The 14,418-nt window shown below is 42.2% G+C and overlaps 1 protein-coding gene across 1 annotated transcript in view; it reads right to left on the reverse strand.

Annotated features, from left to right (window-relative positions):
* The window catches only part of pemt (phosphatidylethanolamine N-methyltransferase), a 138,047-nt gene that overhangs the window by 77,736 nt on the left and 45,893 nt on the right, over positions 1 to 14,418 (reverse strand). Inside the window, exon 3 of the mRNA XM_076266992.1 lies at positions 3,816 to 3,931. Within this exon, the coding sequence (XP_076123107.1) occupies positions 3,816 to 3,931 (116 nt within the window). The remainder of the gene's footprint in view (positions 1 to 3,815; positions 3,932 to 14,418) is intronic.

Below are 14,418 nucleotides of genomic sequence, written 5' to 3' on the forward strand. Positions count from 1 at the left end.
GGCACGATGCTTGTGCTTTACATTACGTTTCGGAAGCAAACTGATTTCAGTTACAAGACAGTTTTTTCTGGAATCATTCAGCTCCCCTCCCGTGCAATTGAAACTTTCCTAAACCCGCATCTCGTCTGTTATTGGTTGGAACACTTTATTTTGCCTTTGAGTGGTTGCCAACACTTGTTGGTAGCAATTGTTTTTGTGTACAGATCTCGGAGCCTAGGCTGCCTACAGAAACGCGTTTTTGTTTGACGGCCTGCTTATGGTTCAACTAAACTGACTGGTAAAACACCATCATTAAAATGTTCCACAGGTCCAACCATTATAAAGGATATTGAATAAATATCAACCTTTTTAGACATATTGATGCATTTGCTGTTATCTCTTTGAATCCCCTATGGCTAACGCAGGTTTGTGGTCATTTTCGGCAGGTCGCGTGGTTGCGAATTGCTCACAGTGCTGAAATGTGCGCTCAGAAAACAAAATATTTGCTCAGTGAAAATTAAAAATTAGAGGGAACATTGTTACCGAGTGTGAACTTTTGTCTCATCTCGGCTTGTCCCCTGCACTCCAAAATCTGGCGCTAGTTAGCCGATGCTACTAACAGGTTTCTTAATGGGGGTGCCTTGGGCATCGGGCTAGCCATGCAAATAAATCACTGTTTTACACCATTTACGAGGCTCAAAGTAGCTCCACACTTCATTGGTAGACTTCCGAGGGCCCTGACATTTAAAACGAGACATTGAGTACTTTGAAAAAGCACTGGTAGTTTATTTACAAGACGATTTATACAAACAGTACAAAAATAATTTAGTGGAAATTCATGGATTCCAGTTGCTGCTAGGGGACAAGCCGAGATGAGCTATGAGACAAAAGTTCATACTCGGTATCATGTTTCAACACACTTTAGGTCAATATCACACCAAACTTCTCCTTTAACTGGATGTTGGATCTCAATTTCCTTGACAACCATTCCTACTGTAGCTAGCTTCCTAGTTCTTTTTTTATGACTTTTTTACATTTTTAATACAAGTCTTTTTCATGTTATGTCAATGTCTGATGTTGGATTGTCATTGTTATTTCTGCAGTAAGTCTATTGTCATTGTTGTTTTGTCACTGTACATTTTTAGCACTGTCATTTCTGCAGTATTGTTATTCTTTTCTTTCCATTATACATGTCTATTGGTTTGACTATGGTGTACATGTCTTAGAGAATATTTTGTGATGAGGGCGCAATGAATGACCACATGAATGTGGGATAATAAAGTTCACCTTGACCTTAATCTTCATGAAAATGCAATACACATGCATTAAAATATACAGTATTAAAAACAAACACTCTTTTAAATCACTCTCCTAATTTTTTTAGGAATCTGCTGAGAGTTCCATCAACAAGCAAAATCTCAGATTACTGCTTTCTCAAAGCTCAAAGATCTCTAAACACTAGAGTATTCACCAGCTAGAGGACAGCAGAGAATATCTACGTGAAGAAAATAATAAACACACACACACACACACACACACACACACACAAGAAAGAAAGGCCACATCAGGAAATAAGCTTAATAGCAACATTACCGCAGTCTGGCTTCAGAATGCCATGACAACAGTCACACAGCTCCCTGCTGTGGTAACCGTGACAACAGATGCTGCTAATAGGCCTGCGTCAGGAGATGGACAAACGCCGGGCCGGTTTAGGGGAGCTCACAGCCATCTCATCATGGGACGCAAACTCAGTGTGTGTGCACGTGTGTGTGTACACATGTGTGTTAATCTGGCGAGTTTTCACATACATCTCCATTTCTCGTGTTCACTGAGTACTCTCGGTACAAAAAAATGAAAACAATACATTTTACCTGGCTATAGCAACTTCAGCTACTGCAACACACACACACAAACAGAGAGAGAGAGAGAGAGAGATAGTGTGTGTGTGTCTGTATGTATGTATGTGTGTGTGTCTCTATGTGTGTTTTTTTGTGTGTGTGTGTGTGTGAGTGTGTGTGTGTGAGTGCAGACAGGACATAGAGGATAGATAAGGTGATATAATGGGCCTGTGGAGGTAACAGAGGGCAGAGAATTGTGGGTAAAAATAGCGGTGTGCTGATGACCAACCTCCTGACCCTGTGCATTAGCGCCCAACCCAGCATTCAACTGCAGGTTGTCACTAGCCTGACGAGCCAGACCCACATTAAAATGTAGGGTCTGGGCACTCACCGTTCGCAGTGCTCAGTCCGAGGAGCGGGATAATCGGTTGTCTTTCAAATTCCCTCTGCACGCAATAGGATAGCGCTGAGTCCCAATGCGTTTTCCAACCAGCGGAACTTAAAACAAGCTTAACTCGTGTCACACTGTTGACCAACAGCAACATCCATCTTCTTTGTTTTCAAGTAGCAGGGAATTCAAGCCAAACCGTTGCAACTTTGCCATCAATCATTATGTTAAGCCCGCCTAACGACTCTATACACGATTTGATTGGCCTGATAGAAGTTTAATTTTTCAAGCTCACAAGCCAACGGAGAGTTGCTAGGAAGCAAATGTAATTTGGAAGCAAATGTAATTTGCTGCCGCTAGGGTGCGTCTAGATTTCTAGGCTAGGTTGTCACGGCAACAACTCCACAAGCACACACACACACACATACACACACACACGCTCACACTCACACTCACACTCACACACAGCTATACACTAGAGCTGTAACAATATATTAGATTTACGGTTCGGTTCATACCTCGATTTTTGATCCACGGTTCAGTTCGGCCACGCGTTCAAATGCGCTCGACTTGGCACTACATACTGTATCTGGGTTCTAGTACTCTGACCAAACACTTAAATCTGTTATTTTTCACCACTGAAAAGGGGCGCACATACAGTTTCACGAAAGCCCCTCTTGCCGTGGTCATTTGCTGAGCTCTAGCTAAGTTGGCTGTTTGCCGTGGTCATTTGTTGAGCGCTGGCTAAGTTGGCTGTTTGCCGTGGTCATTTGTTGAGCGCTGGCTAAGTTGGCTGGTAACTTTACTTGACAGATGCTGAGAACATGAATCTGTTGCTGTCATGCTTTCTTCCATGTACTGTTGGGATCAATGTCTGGATGATGGCTTCAGGTATGCGTTTGCATTTTTGAAGTGTTGCCTGTCGCCTGAGGAAGTTTTTTGAAACAAATTGTATAAGTATAAGTACAAGAATACTCTTGATCCTGTGAGGGAAATTTGGTCTCTGCATTTATCCCAATCTGTGAATTAATGAAACACACTCAGCACACAATGAACACACAGTGAGGTGAAGCACACACTAATCCCGACGCAGTGAGCTGCCTGCTACAGCGGCACTCAGGGAGCAGTGAGGGGTTAGGTGCCTTGCTTAAGGGCACTCAGCCGCTCCTACTGGGTTCGGGGTTACAAGTCCGAAGCGCTAACCAGTAGGCCACGGCTGCCCCAATTGTGTGGGCTTCGTTTACGACACAGCTGGCATCCCTGTACTTCACTGGATAACCAAAATGCTCCCAAATCTTATATGTGCCGGGCAGGTCTGCAGTCTCAGGGTTAACGTTACCAGCCACCTTGAGATAACTGAACTAGCTCAACTTCTGTGGGCTTGTGTCACATGATAGAAAAAGCAGTAACATGACATGTAGTTGGAGGATGCTAAAACATTCATCACAATTTTGTGATTTTTATGTGTTGTAATGTTAATTGTGAAATGTCTGTGTGTGTACCTGTGACTGCGGTAGACATTGAAAAGGAGAATAGCTGTGGCTAAGCTGTAGCAGGCCACATGGGGACTGTGTGTGTGTGTGTGTGTGTGTGTGTGTGTGTGTGTGTACCTGTGACTGCGGTAGACGTTGAGAAGCAGAATAGCTGTGGCTAGGCTGTAGCAGGCCACATGGGGACTCCCAAACATCCGAGTGAGCCCTCGAGTCCTGTGCTCCCATCGAGCCACCTGCAAAACACACACACGCACGCATAAACTTACACACTTAGGGTGTGTTCGAAACGGGTAGAGTTGCTGCCTTTTAAAATATCTAACTGGGGAGCAAGGCAGCAAGTGCGGTTCGAAACCGAAAAAACAAATTCTGCTGCCTTATAAGATATCTTAGAATTCCCAAATAACGGTCATTTTTGGAGGTAGCATCGATGCACACTTAATGCTCCCTCCTACCCATAATCCCTTGCGGCAACGTCTGAAACAGCTGTGAAGGGAAACAAACATGGCGGATGACATCGGTAATGGCTGCTGAATCTGTTTAAAATGTAATTTGTGTGACCTTATTTTGCTTAGATTTGTAGATTAGAGATGAGAAATAAACAATTTACTATCTGATTATGCCATTGTTGTAACCATTAATAGCGTCTGGTCTGATATATCTGCCGGCCGTAAAACTAATTTATACCGTCAGCCTGCTAGCTTACGTAAGCTAATTTAGTTTAATGTCAGGCCTTTGCTAACGTCATACTGTACCGTAGTGTTAACCAAAGATTCTAGAGTGCTACGCTCATTTTTAAAAGATGCATTTAATCCAAAGTCATGTCTAGTGAGACAGCTCTCTATGTAGGGAGGGAGGCAGTAGGCAGCTGTCTCCCGTTTCGAACACACCCTTAGTTATTGTTAAGCTTCTTACCAATAATAAAACTACAAACTTTCACCGCACAACATTGTCAGATTGGCTTTTATCAGATGGGCTTCTAGACAGTTAGCACACTACAGTATTAGGGGAAAACTACAGAAGAAAACTTTCTTTACACTCAGCAATGTTGTTGAGACTGTCTGCCCACAGTCAGTCACCTTCCTAGCACACGCACAAAAAACGACTAACCTTCTCTGTCTGTGATAACATGGCCGCTTCACCTCAAAAACGACTAACCTTCTCTGTCTGTGATAACATGGCCACTTCACCTCAAAAACGACTAACCTTCTCTGTCTGTGATAACATGGCCGCTTCACCTCAAAAACTACTAACCTTCTCTGTCTGTGATAACATGGCCGCTTCACCTCAAAAACGACTAACCTTTTCTGTGTGTGATAACATGGCCGCTTCACCTCAAAAACGACTAACCTTCTCTGTCTGTGATAACATGGCCGCTTCACCTCAAAAACGACTAACCTTTTCTGTGTGTGATAACATAGCCGCTTCACCTCAAAAACATGGCCGCTTCACCTCAAAAACATGGCCGCTTCACCTCAAAAACGACTAACCTTCTCTGTCTGTGATAACATGGCCGCTCCTTCTGTCTGTGATAACATGGCCGCTTCACCTCAAAAACGACTAACCTTCTCTGTCTGTGATAACATGGCCGCTCCTTCTCTGTTTGTGATAACAAGGCCGCTCCTTCTCTGTCTGTGATAACATGGCCGCTCCTTCTCTGTCTGTGATAACATGGCCGCTTCACCTCAAAAACGACTAACCTTCTCTGTCTGTGATAACATGGCCACTTCACCTCAAAAACCCTGACCCGCTTCCATCTGAGTCCATTCATGACTTCATCTCAATAAGTCACAAAACACACACACATGCACACTCAGATCTGCCTTTCAGATACAAACACACACACACTCACTTTCAAAGATACACACACACACACACTCACTTTCACAAACACACACACATGCACACTCAGATCTGCCTTTCAGATAATCTACAGCAGACTAGGCAGAGACAGGCAGTCTGATATAGCACCCTCCTCCTGACCCAAATGCAGCAGAGTATAAAAGTTTGCATCTACAAAATGCGCAAAACAAATAAATGTTATCATCGCAATATCTAATGCACCCGTCATAACCGACTCATCTTTACAGATGACCTGATTCATCTACAGTGTAATAAAGCAGTAGTCAGAGTCATCTGAAATCATAAACATGATTCTTCTGGCATTTTCCATGAATAAATATAAACAGAGCATTTGAAAAACAGCGACTGTTGCCGAGACACATGCGGCATCAATTCTCTTTGTAAGTAAAATCTTCAGCTCAGGGGCTCGTGCAGGTGGGTGGTTTTGCTTAAAAGGTTAATCACATACAGCAAACCTCTCATACTTGTTTGTGTTTAGGGCATCACAAACACACACACAAACACACATGTGCATGGCACACACACACACACACACACACACACACACACACAGAAGCGCACACAGATGCGCACAGTACAAACACACAAACACACCCGCACGCACACAAACACAAACACACATGCACGTGCACAATACACACACAAACACACACACACACGTGCACATGCACAAACACACACACTGTACACACACACACACACACACACACACACACACATAAACTCCTGCCGTTGTTGTTTTTGTGAGCAGTGTATGTTAGAAAACCAATAGTTCTCGTCCTCGAGTCTGATTGGCTAAGGCATGTTCAAGTGAAGTTGGAGAGTGTTGAGGAGTTTGAATACACGTGTGACCGAGTTAGAGGCTACCATGGAAACTTAACTCATAACATTTCATACCACAATAAAGCACTAGCCTATCACCAAGCCTGTCACCTCACACCATTTAGCCACTATGCAGTGAGAACAACCAAATACATATCTACTTTTATATTTACATTTAGTCTTTCAGCTGACGCATTTATCCATTTATTGTTGACTTACAACAATCAAGGTGCAATAATCAAGGTACAATAAAGATTGGATAAAGGTACAGTGCCACTAGGATATTGTTAGTGCAGCAATACGTATGACTCACATAGAATTAGGGTTTTCTACAAATACATAATCGGTAACACTTTACTTGACGGGTGAGTTCATAACACATTCATAGCAGCTGTCATAAACTGCACATAAAGCATTCATGACTGTTTCATGAGACATGACTCAACATTCATACCAAACCTTTCATGAATGTGGAAGACAGAACGACGACAACTCCAACAACCGCAAAGCAGCATTGCCGTTTTTGTTCCAAACCTCTTACCTGATCATGTCACATCTGAGTCAATGGGCAACTCCAGTGCCAAAAAGACAGAACATTGTCAAGCAAATAATTTTTGTTTCATAAAAATGTATTTGTTTTATGATGTAACCTTTGCAGATGATTTCTCATCTTTTGCTACTGGGAATGTCCAACCATTCCAGGATACACAAATACGAGTCAGCTGAATGTAGGATAGTTTATCTCCCTGTGTTAAACTCAGTGTTTATGAATACTTCACAACTTGTATAGTAAAGTGACATTCTATGTAGACTTCATAAGATATTCATGAAATATTTATGTATACCTATATTATAATATACACAAACCAGAGTGCTATAGAGCATGAAGGGGTTGAGTGATTACTAAATGTAGCCTTGTCAAGTTCAGACAGAGATCAGTAGTTATTGTACAATGGGGAAAATAACACAGTTCCCCTTGCGACGTGTGTGTGTGTGTGTAGGATAGTGGTCTGGTCTATGTGTTTGGGTGTGAGTGTGTGTGGGGAGGGGGTCTGTTTGTGTCTGCATGAGTGTGTATACCTGTCTGTGTGTGACTGTGTGTGTGTGTGTGTAGGATAGTGGTCTGGTCTATGTGTTTGGGTGTGAGTATGTGTGGGGAGGGGGTCTGTTTGTGTCTGCATGAGTGTGTATACCTGTCTGTGTGTGACTGTGTGTGTGTGTGTGTGTAGGATAGTGGTCTGGTCTATGTGTTTGGGTGTGAGTGTGTGTGGGGAGGAGGTCTGTTTGTGTCTGCATGAGTGTGTATACCTGTCTGTGTGTGTATGTGTGTGTGTGTGTGTGTGTGTGTGTGTGTATGTCTGTGTGTCTGTGTGTTAAGCACAGTGTTCACCCCTGTGGTCCCAATGTTGACAAAGAGCTCTCAGCTCAATTAAGTCCTCAGCAAGCGCTCCTCTCTCCCTTTCTCTCTCTCTTCCATCCAACCCTGTTCTCTCTCACTTTCTCTCTCTCTTCCATCCAACCCTGTGCGTTCTCACTTTCTACCTCTTTCCCTCTGCCTACTGTATCTCAGTGTGTTTCTCTTTATGCATGTGAGTGTGTTTCTCTTTGTGCATGTGAGTGTGTTTCTCTTTGTGTATCTCAGTGTGTTTCTCTTTGTGTATCTCAGTGTGTTTCTCTTTGTGCATGTGAGTGTGTTTCTCTATGTGTATCTCAGTGTGTTTCTCTTTGTGCATGTGAGTGTGTTTCTCTTTGTGCATGTGAGTGTGTTTCTCTTTGTGTATCTCAGTGTGTTTCTCTTTGTGCATGTGAGTGTGTTTCTCTTTGTGCATGTGAGTGTGTTTCTCTTTGTGCATGTGAGTGTGTTTCTCTTTGTGTATGTGAGTGTGTTTTTCTCATAGACAGTAAAGGAAATGGACATGGTGAATGGACCAATAGGACTTCAATAGAGACAAATGAAGTCAATTTAAACCCCTTTTCCGCGTGAAGCCTTATTGTACTGTGTATCCTCGGTGTCAGTTGGGTGATAACATGTGACATTAAGCAACGGACTGAAACACAGTAAGTCGACTGGTAGCTGTGCTAAGAAAATTGATAGCTTGCAGAGTGATCCGAGTTCAAGTGTAGCTTTTTGTAGGTGATTTGTTCCGAGCTAGTGCCAACCCAACAAAACATCACTTACCGTTAATTGTTTTTCCCCTCGATGCTTTCCTAAATAGCTTACCTATGGTCTTTCCCTTAGACTGCCTTCTTTCTTATCCAGAGAATATGGTTACTTCTCTTATGTGCAATTGAAAGTCGCATGCTCATGACATCATTTTAGCATTGATTTTGAAAAAAAAAAGTTTATTACGGAGCTGTAAAGTGAGTTATGACGCCAGTCACACAATGTTGTAATTCTCTGGAAATAGAAATGGTTCATATGAAGGCTTAAAATGCTTCAGATGTAAAGTTATTCGCTGTTAAAGTGACGCCAAAATGAATGGGGGTCAATGGAATGCTTACTCCAGGTGAAGGGAGGGCAATGGAATGCTAACTCCAGGTGAAGCCTCATTAGCCTCAGAGCCTCCTGTAGGGGGTACGCTTTCACTTACCACCTGGTTTTTCTGTGTCTATGAGAGTGTGTTTCTCTCTGTCTATCTAAGAGTGTTCCTCTGTGTCTATGAGAGTGTGTTTCTCTCTGTCTATCTAAGAGTGTTCCTCTGTGTTTATGTGAGTGTGTTCCTCTGTGTCTATCTAAGAGTGATCCTCTGTGTTTATGTGAGTGTATTTCTCTGTGTCTATCTAAGAGTGATCCTCTGTGTTTATGTGAGTGTATTTCTCTGTCTATGTGAGTGTTTTTCTCTGTCTATGTGAGTGTTTTTCTCTGTCTATGTGAGTGTTTTTCTCTGTCTATGTGAGTGTTTTTCTCTGTCTATCTGAGTGTTTTTCTCTGTGTATGTGAGTGTTTTTCTCTGTGTCTATGTGAGTGTTTTTCTCTGTGTCTATGTGAGTGTTTTTCTCTGTGTCTATGTGAGTGTTTTCCTCTGTGTCTATCTGAGTGTTTTTCTCTGTGTCTATCTGAGTGTTTTTCTCTGTGTCTATCTGAGTGGTTTTCTCTGTGTCTATGTGAGTGTTTTTCTCTGTCTATGTGAGTGTTTTTCTCTGTGTCTATGTGAGTGTTTTTCTCTGTCTATGTGAGTGTTTTTCTCTGTGTCTATGTGACTGTTTTTCTCTGTGTCTATCTGAGTGTGTTTCTCTGTGTCTATCTGAGTGGTTTTTTCTCTATTTACCTGCTCCCTCCCTCCAGATCTCGCTCGGTCTCTCCAATTCAAAGAGCTTCATTAGTAAGACCGTTAGAGTACAGTGTTGCCAAGGCTAGTGCAATACGGCAAAGTAGCATAATGAGTCCATTAAAAGGAAAATTAAATTAAATTAATATATCAATGTGGGTATGAACAGCCATGAAAATACAGAGATAACAGCAGTATAATAAAGAGTAGGATGATAGGTGTGGTGTGTGTGTGTGTGTGTGTGTGTGTGTGTGTGTGTGTGCGTGCGTGCGTGCCCATATATTTCTCTTATTTTGTCTTCCCTCTATGCCCCCCCCCCCACACACACACCTCCCTCTCTCTCTCATAATGAGATAGGTAATTTACTCTTAGTGGTTCTCTAGCAGTCTGAAACTAGAGACTAGAGAACTGTGGTTCGCTCAGGGTTGATGGTGTCCATCAGACAAACACGTCCCCTCCATCTACCTTACACAAATAGCCTTGCAAATGTGTGTGTGTGTGTGTGTGTGAGAGAGAGAGTGTGTGTGTGTGTGTGTGTGTGTGTGTGTGTGTGTGTGTGTGTGTGAGTGAGTGAGCGAACCTATGACTGTGACATCTTTATACACATAAGACTCCATGCAGGTGTGTGTACCTATGACTGTGACATCTATGTACACATAAGACTCCATGCGCATGTGTGAGTGTGGGTGTGTCTTAAAGTATGTATTGACAAACAGACCGAGGTCGGCCCCGGCCGTGGCGCAACTGGCTGGGACACCTGCACCGTACGCCGGCGACCAGGGTTCGAGGTTCGATTCCTGCCACGTGGAACTAGGGGTCGAGTCCCGAAAACCTTTAGTGCATGTGATGAGTTTACAAAACAGGCTATATTTCTATTGACCAACATTTAAAAATCAGCTAATCGGCCCCAGCTGTGGCGCAACTGGCTGGGGCACCTTCACCGTACGCCGGCGACCTGGGTTCGATTCCCGCCCCGTGGTCCTTTCCGGATCCCACCCCTGCTCTCTCTCCCATTCGCTTCCTGTCACTCTCCACTGTCCTATCATTAAAGGCATAAAAAGCCCCAAAAAAAGATACAAAAAAATATAAAGAAAAATCAGCTAATCTAATTTTGTTTGGGCTTGACTTGCTGTAGGCCTACTTGATAACATTTTTGATTGTCATAGATGAAAATGCTTAAAAATGAAACTTAAAATTGGCCTATTTTTGTCATAGCTTTTAGAGGGCTTTGCATCTGAACTCATATGAAACAGAGTGTTCATTGTTTTCTCTAGATGGCAGTGGCGGTCAGCAACAAGGTGCAGGGGGAGCTGGAGGCGACCTTGACACTGAGATGGTGGACCAGCAGGAGCAAGCAGGAACTTCAAGAGCTGGAGAGGGTATTTGATGATTATTTACTATTGGTTTTGAAAGTGAATGTATGCTGTGCCTCACGCATGCAAGGGGCAGGTAAGTGCAAATCTGCAACCCCCACGAACATTTTTGTCCCTTAATATTGGTCCCGAGGGATCCCGTCCCGACCCCTAGTTTGGTAACCACTGAGCCCATAACTGGCCAAAATATACAGTATGCCCACCTCAAAAAAGTAGACTACACCACTGCATACATGACGTGGACCTCACCACAGGGGCAGGGCGGAAGCACACAAACATAACACACATTTGCATACCACATACACACACACACACACACACATCCAGAGAGGATAACGTTGTTTCTACTTAAGCATGGGGTGCACTCTTCCACAGTACAGTTTGTGTCTATATTAAGAAATAATGACGCTTACATACATGCGTCCACAGCCTTGTAACTCAACTCGTTACCATGGAAATATTAAGTACTTACAGTTATATAACCAGGATAGGTAATTGATGCATTATAAGGAAGTGTTGTCTATCCTTAATGACATAAATTAAAGCAGTCTTCTGTGTGTGTGTGTTTACTCAAGCCAGAGTTTGGAAAAAACTTTATTTGCCAATTCCAGGAAACCACCCACTATGTGTCTGACTGACATCAGTGTGACGGATTGCAGGACAAACCAATAGGAGAAGGGGAACAGAACTAGATGTACAAAATATGACCGCCGTTCAGTCCTGTACATCCATTCCGCGAAAATAAATCACATTAACTTAATCAATTTGTCTCTAATCTTCTACTCCATCCCCCACTCTTAAAACTTTTGTGTATGCTTGTTTGGCATGAGTGTTTGCGGGCCGCACAGGAAGTAGCCTACTGGCGCTGCAAAGGTGAATAGATTTGTAGCATTGCCAAAAAATGTGTAGCATTGTTATAAAACCTTTAAAATCTAAACAATCACAAGTAGGGCAGTTCATCACAGTCCAGCCATTGCAACTGGACTGATGATAAGGTACCACTGTAGGCTACATTGTATTTGGAAAAAGCAGAAGGTAGCAGCATAATGTATTTCTTTATTTCTTTATTCATTTATTTATTATTAAACAAAACAATCCCTGTCAGATCCATGCAATTTTCAACAGCTATCAAAAAAAGAGGTCATGTCATGGATTTTTGTGAATGTTTCTTCTTCTACATATGCAAGAGTTTAGTCATCTAGTTCATATGATATTCAACTTAATTTTCAATGCACATATTAAATACCAGTAGTCTAAAACAAAATGCAGTTTTACCCAGTGGTGCAAATAACTGACACGTCTCTAGACTGTTCATACACATTTTAACGGGCCAAGTTGAAGAGCTGCTGTCCGTTATTGTTTGTGCAAATATAGGCTGATTCATGTTCCCTTGCATTTTGCAACTGTGAGGTCCATGGTTAGTCTGGCTTTCGCCAGACCAAGCTCAATCTTTTAAGAAATCGAAAAAGAAATCGCCAGCAGATCAGGCTGGGTTTAGTCCATTGTAGAAATATTGTTTAATTTTGCGATTGAGATATCCACGCACTGGCGCCCCCTCTGCGACGTTCGCCCCTCGGTTTCAGAGTTATTCTAAATGCAAAAATGCATAGAGGGAGTTATGACAAAACTGTGACTGTTAAACTATAAGCTATATAAATAGTTGTCTATGCTAGGCCTATTACACAACATTGTCACTAGGCTATGCTGGCGACCCAAATAAAATCTCCTTTTGGGAACCAACAGTATCAAGCGGACTTAAGCTGCCACCTCTTGGCGAAAAGTTAATAGTTTTGCATATCAGTAGTAGTACATTTCACGCAGCTGCGTGAATCACAGAAAGCGCGAATGAAGTGGACACTAAATGGGACCCACTGTACAGTAGCCGAAGGTCTGTGGCTAAAGCAGCCATAATGAAGAAAGTGTTATCATTGTTTGGATACTTCACACACACATGCTTTTTAATCGCATAGACTACAACTACCAAGCTGGAATCAAAGCACATCAACCCCCCTCTCACACCCTAAACACGCACTTCGAACAAACAAAAAGTGTCTCAGTCTCACGGTAGGCTATAGCCATAGGCAAATATGTATCGGACCGGTGTAACGTTGGTACTAAATCATCCATCGCAAAGAATGATTTTTGTAGCATGTGCAACAAATATGTGTAGGTACAGCCCTGCCCTGGATACATCTCTCAACGTGTGCTCTAAAACATTTGGTTTAAATGGAGATGTAGATCATCACGGGTGCCTTAATAAATCTACATTGCGGCAAGTTGACACAAATTATTCACTTTGACGAATTTATGTTTCAGTCCTAGTTACTTTACTTTGAGCCATGCTCTTCCTTACTTGAATCACCTTTGAAAATAGAGGATTGAAGTAGCCTAGTGGGTGTTTGGGAATGAACGTTGACTCAGATGCTTTTTGAGACTTTGAGCAGAAATGTCCCAGCCCAGTGTTTAGGATGCATCATATATATTTTCATATATATTTTCCATTAGAAAACCATCACGTTAGCGAACGTGTTGTGGCTAACTCACTTAGCTCCTGCTGGTAGCCTAGGTTATGGTCATAAGAGAATGGGATGACAGTCGAAAGATAGAATTAGTGCTGTTATCAATTTGCTTGGTAGCCTATAACCGCATTTATGGTTTTCTACAAATACATAATCGGTAACACTTTACTTGACGGGTGAGTTCATAACACATTCATAGCAGCTGTCATAAACTGCACATAAAGCATTCATGACTGTTTCATGAGACATGACTCAACATTCATACCAAACCTTTCATGAATGTGGAAGACAGAACGACGAAAACTTGTCAAAATAAAAGTCCATCAATCGCAAAGCAGCATTGCCGTTTTTGTAAATATTTCATGAATATCTTATGAAGTCTACATTGAATGTCACATTACTATACAAGTTGTGAAGTATTTGTAATCACTGAGTTTAACACTGGGAGGCAAACTAGCCTACATTCGACTTGTATTTGTGTAACCTGGAATGGTTGGACATTCCCAGTAGCAAAAGATGAGAAATTATCTGCAAAGGTTACATCATAAAACAAATACATTTTTATGAAACAAAAATGATTTGCTTGACCATGTTCTGTCTTTTTGGCACTGGACTAGCCCATTGACTCAGATGTGACATGGTCAGGTAAGAGGTTTGGAACAAAAACGGCAATGCTGCTTTGCGATTGATGAACTTTTATTTTGACGAGTTGTCGTCGTTCTGTCTTCCACATTCATGAAAGGTTTGGTATGAATGTTGAGTCATGTCTCATGAAACAGTCATGAATGCTTTATGTGAAGTTTATGACAGCTGCTATGAATGTGTTAAGAACTCACCCGTCAAGTAAAGTGTTACCACATAATCAAATTGGCCTCCA

Source organism: Alosa pseudoharengus, unplaced genomic scaffold (genome assembly GCF_046254945.1).
Source record: "Alosa pseudoharengus isolate Yale_2024_CS ecotype anadromous, Long Island Sound unplaced genomic scaffold, YU_APseudo_1.1 YU_APseudo_1.1_scf_4, whole genome shotgun sequence".
Taxonomy (NCBI): domain Eukaryota; kingdom Metazoa; phylum Chordata; class Actinopteri; order Clupeiformes; family Clupeidae; genus Alosa; species Alosa pseudoharengus.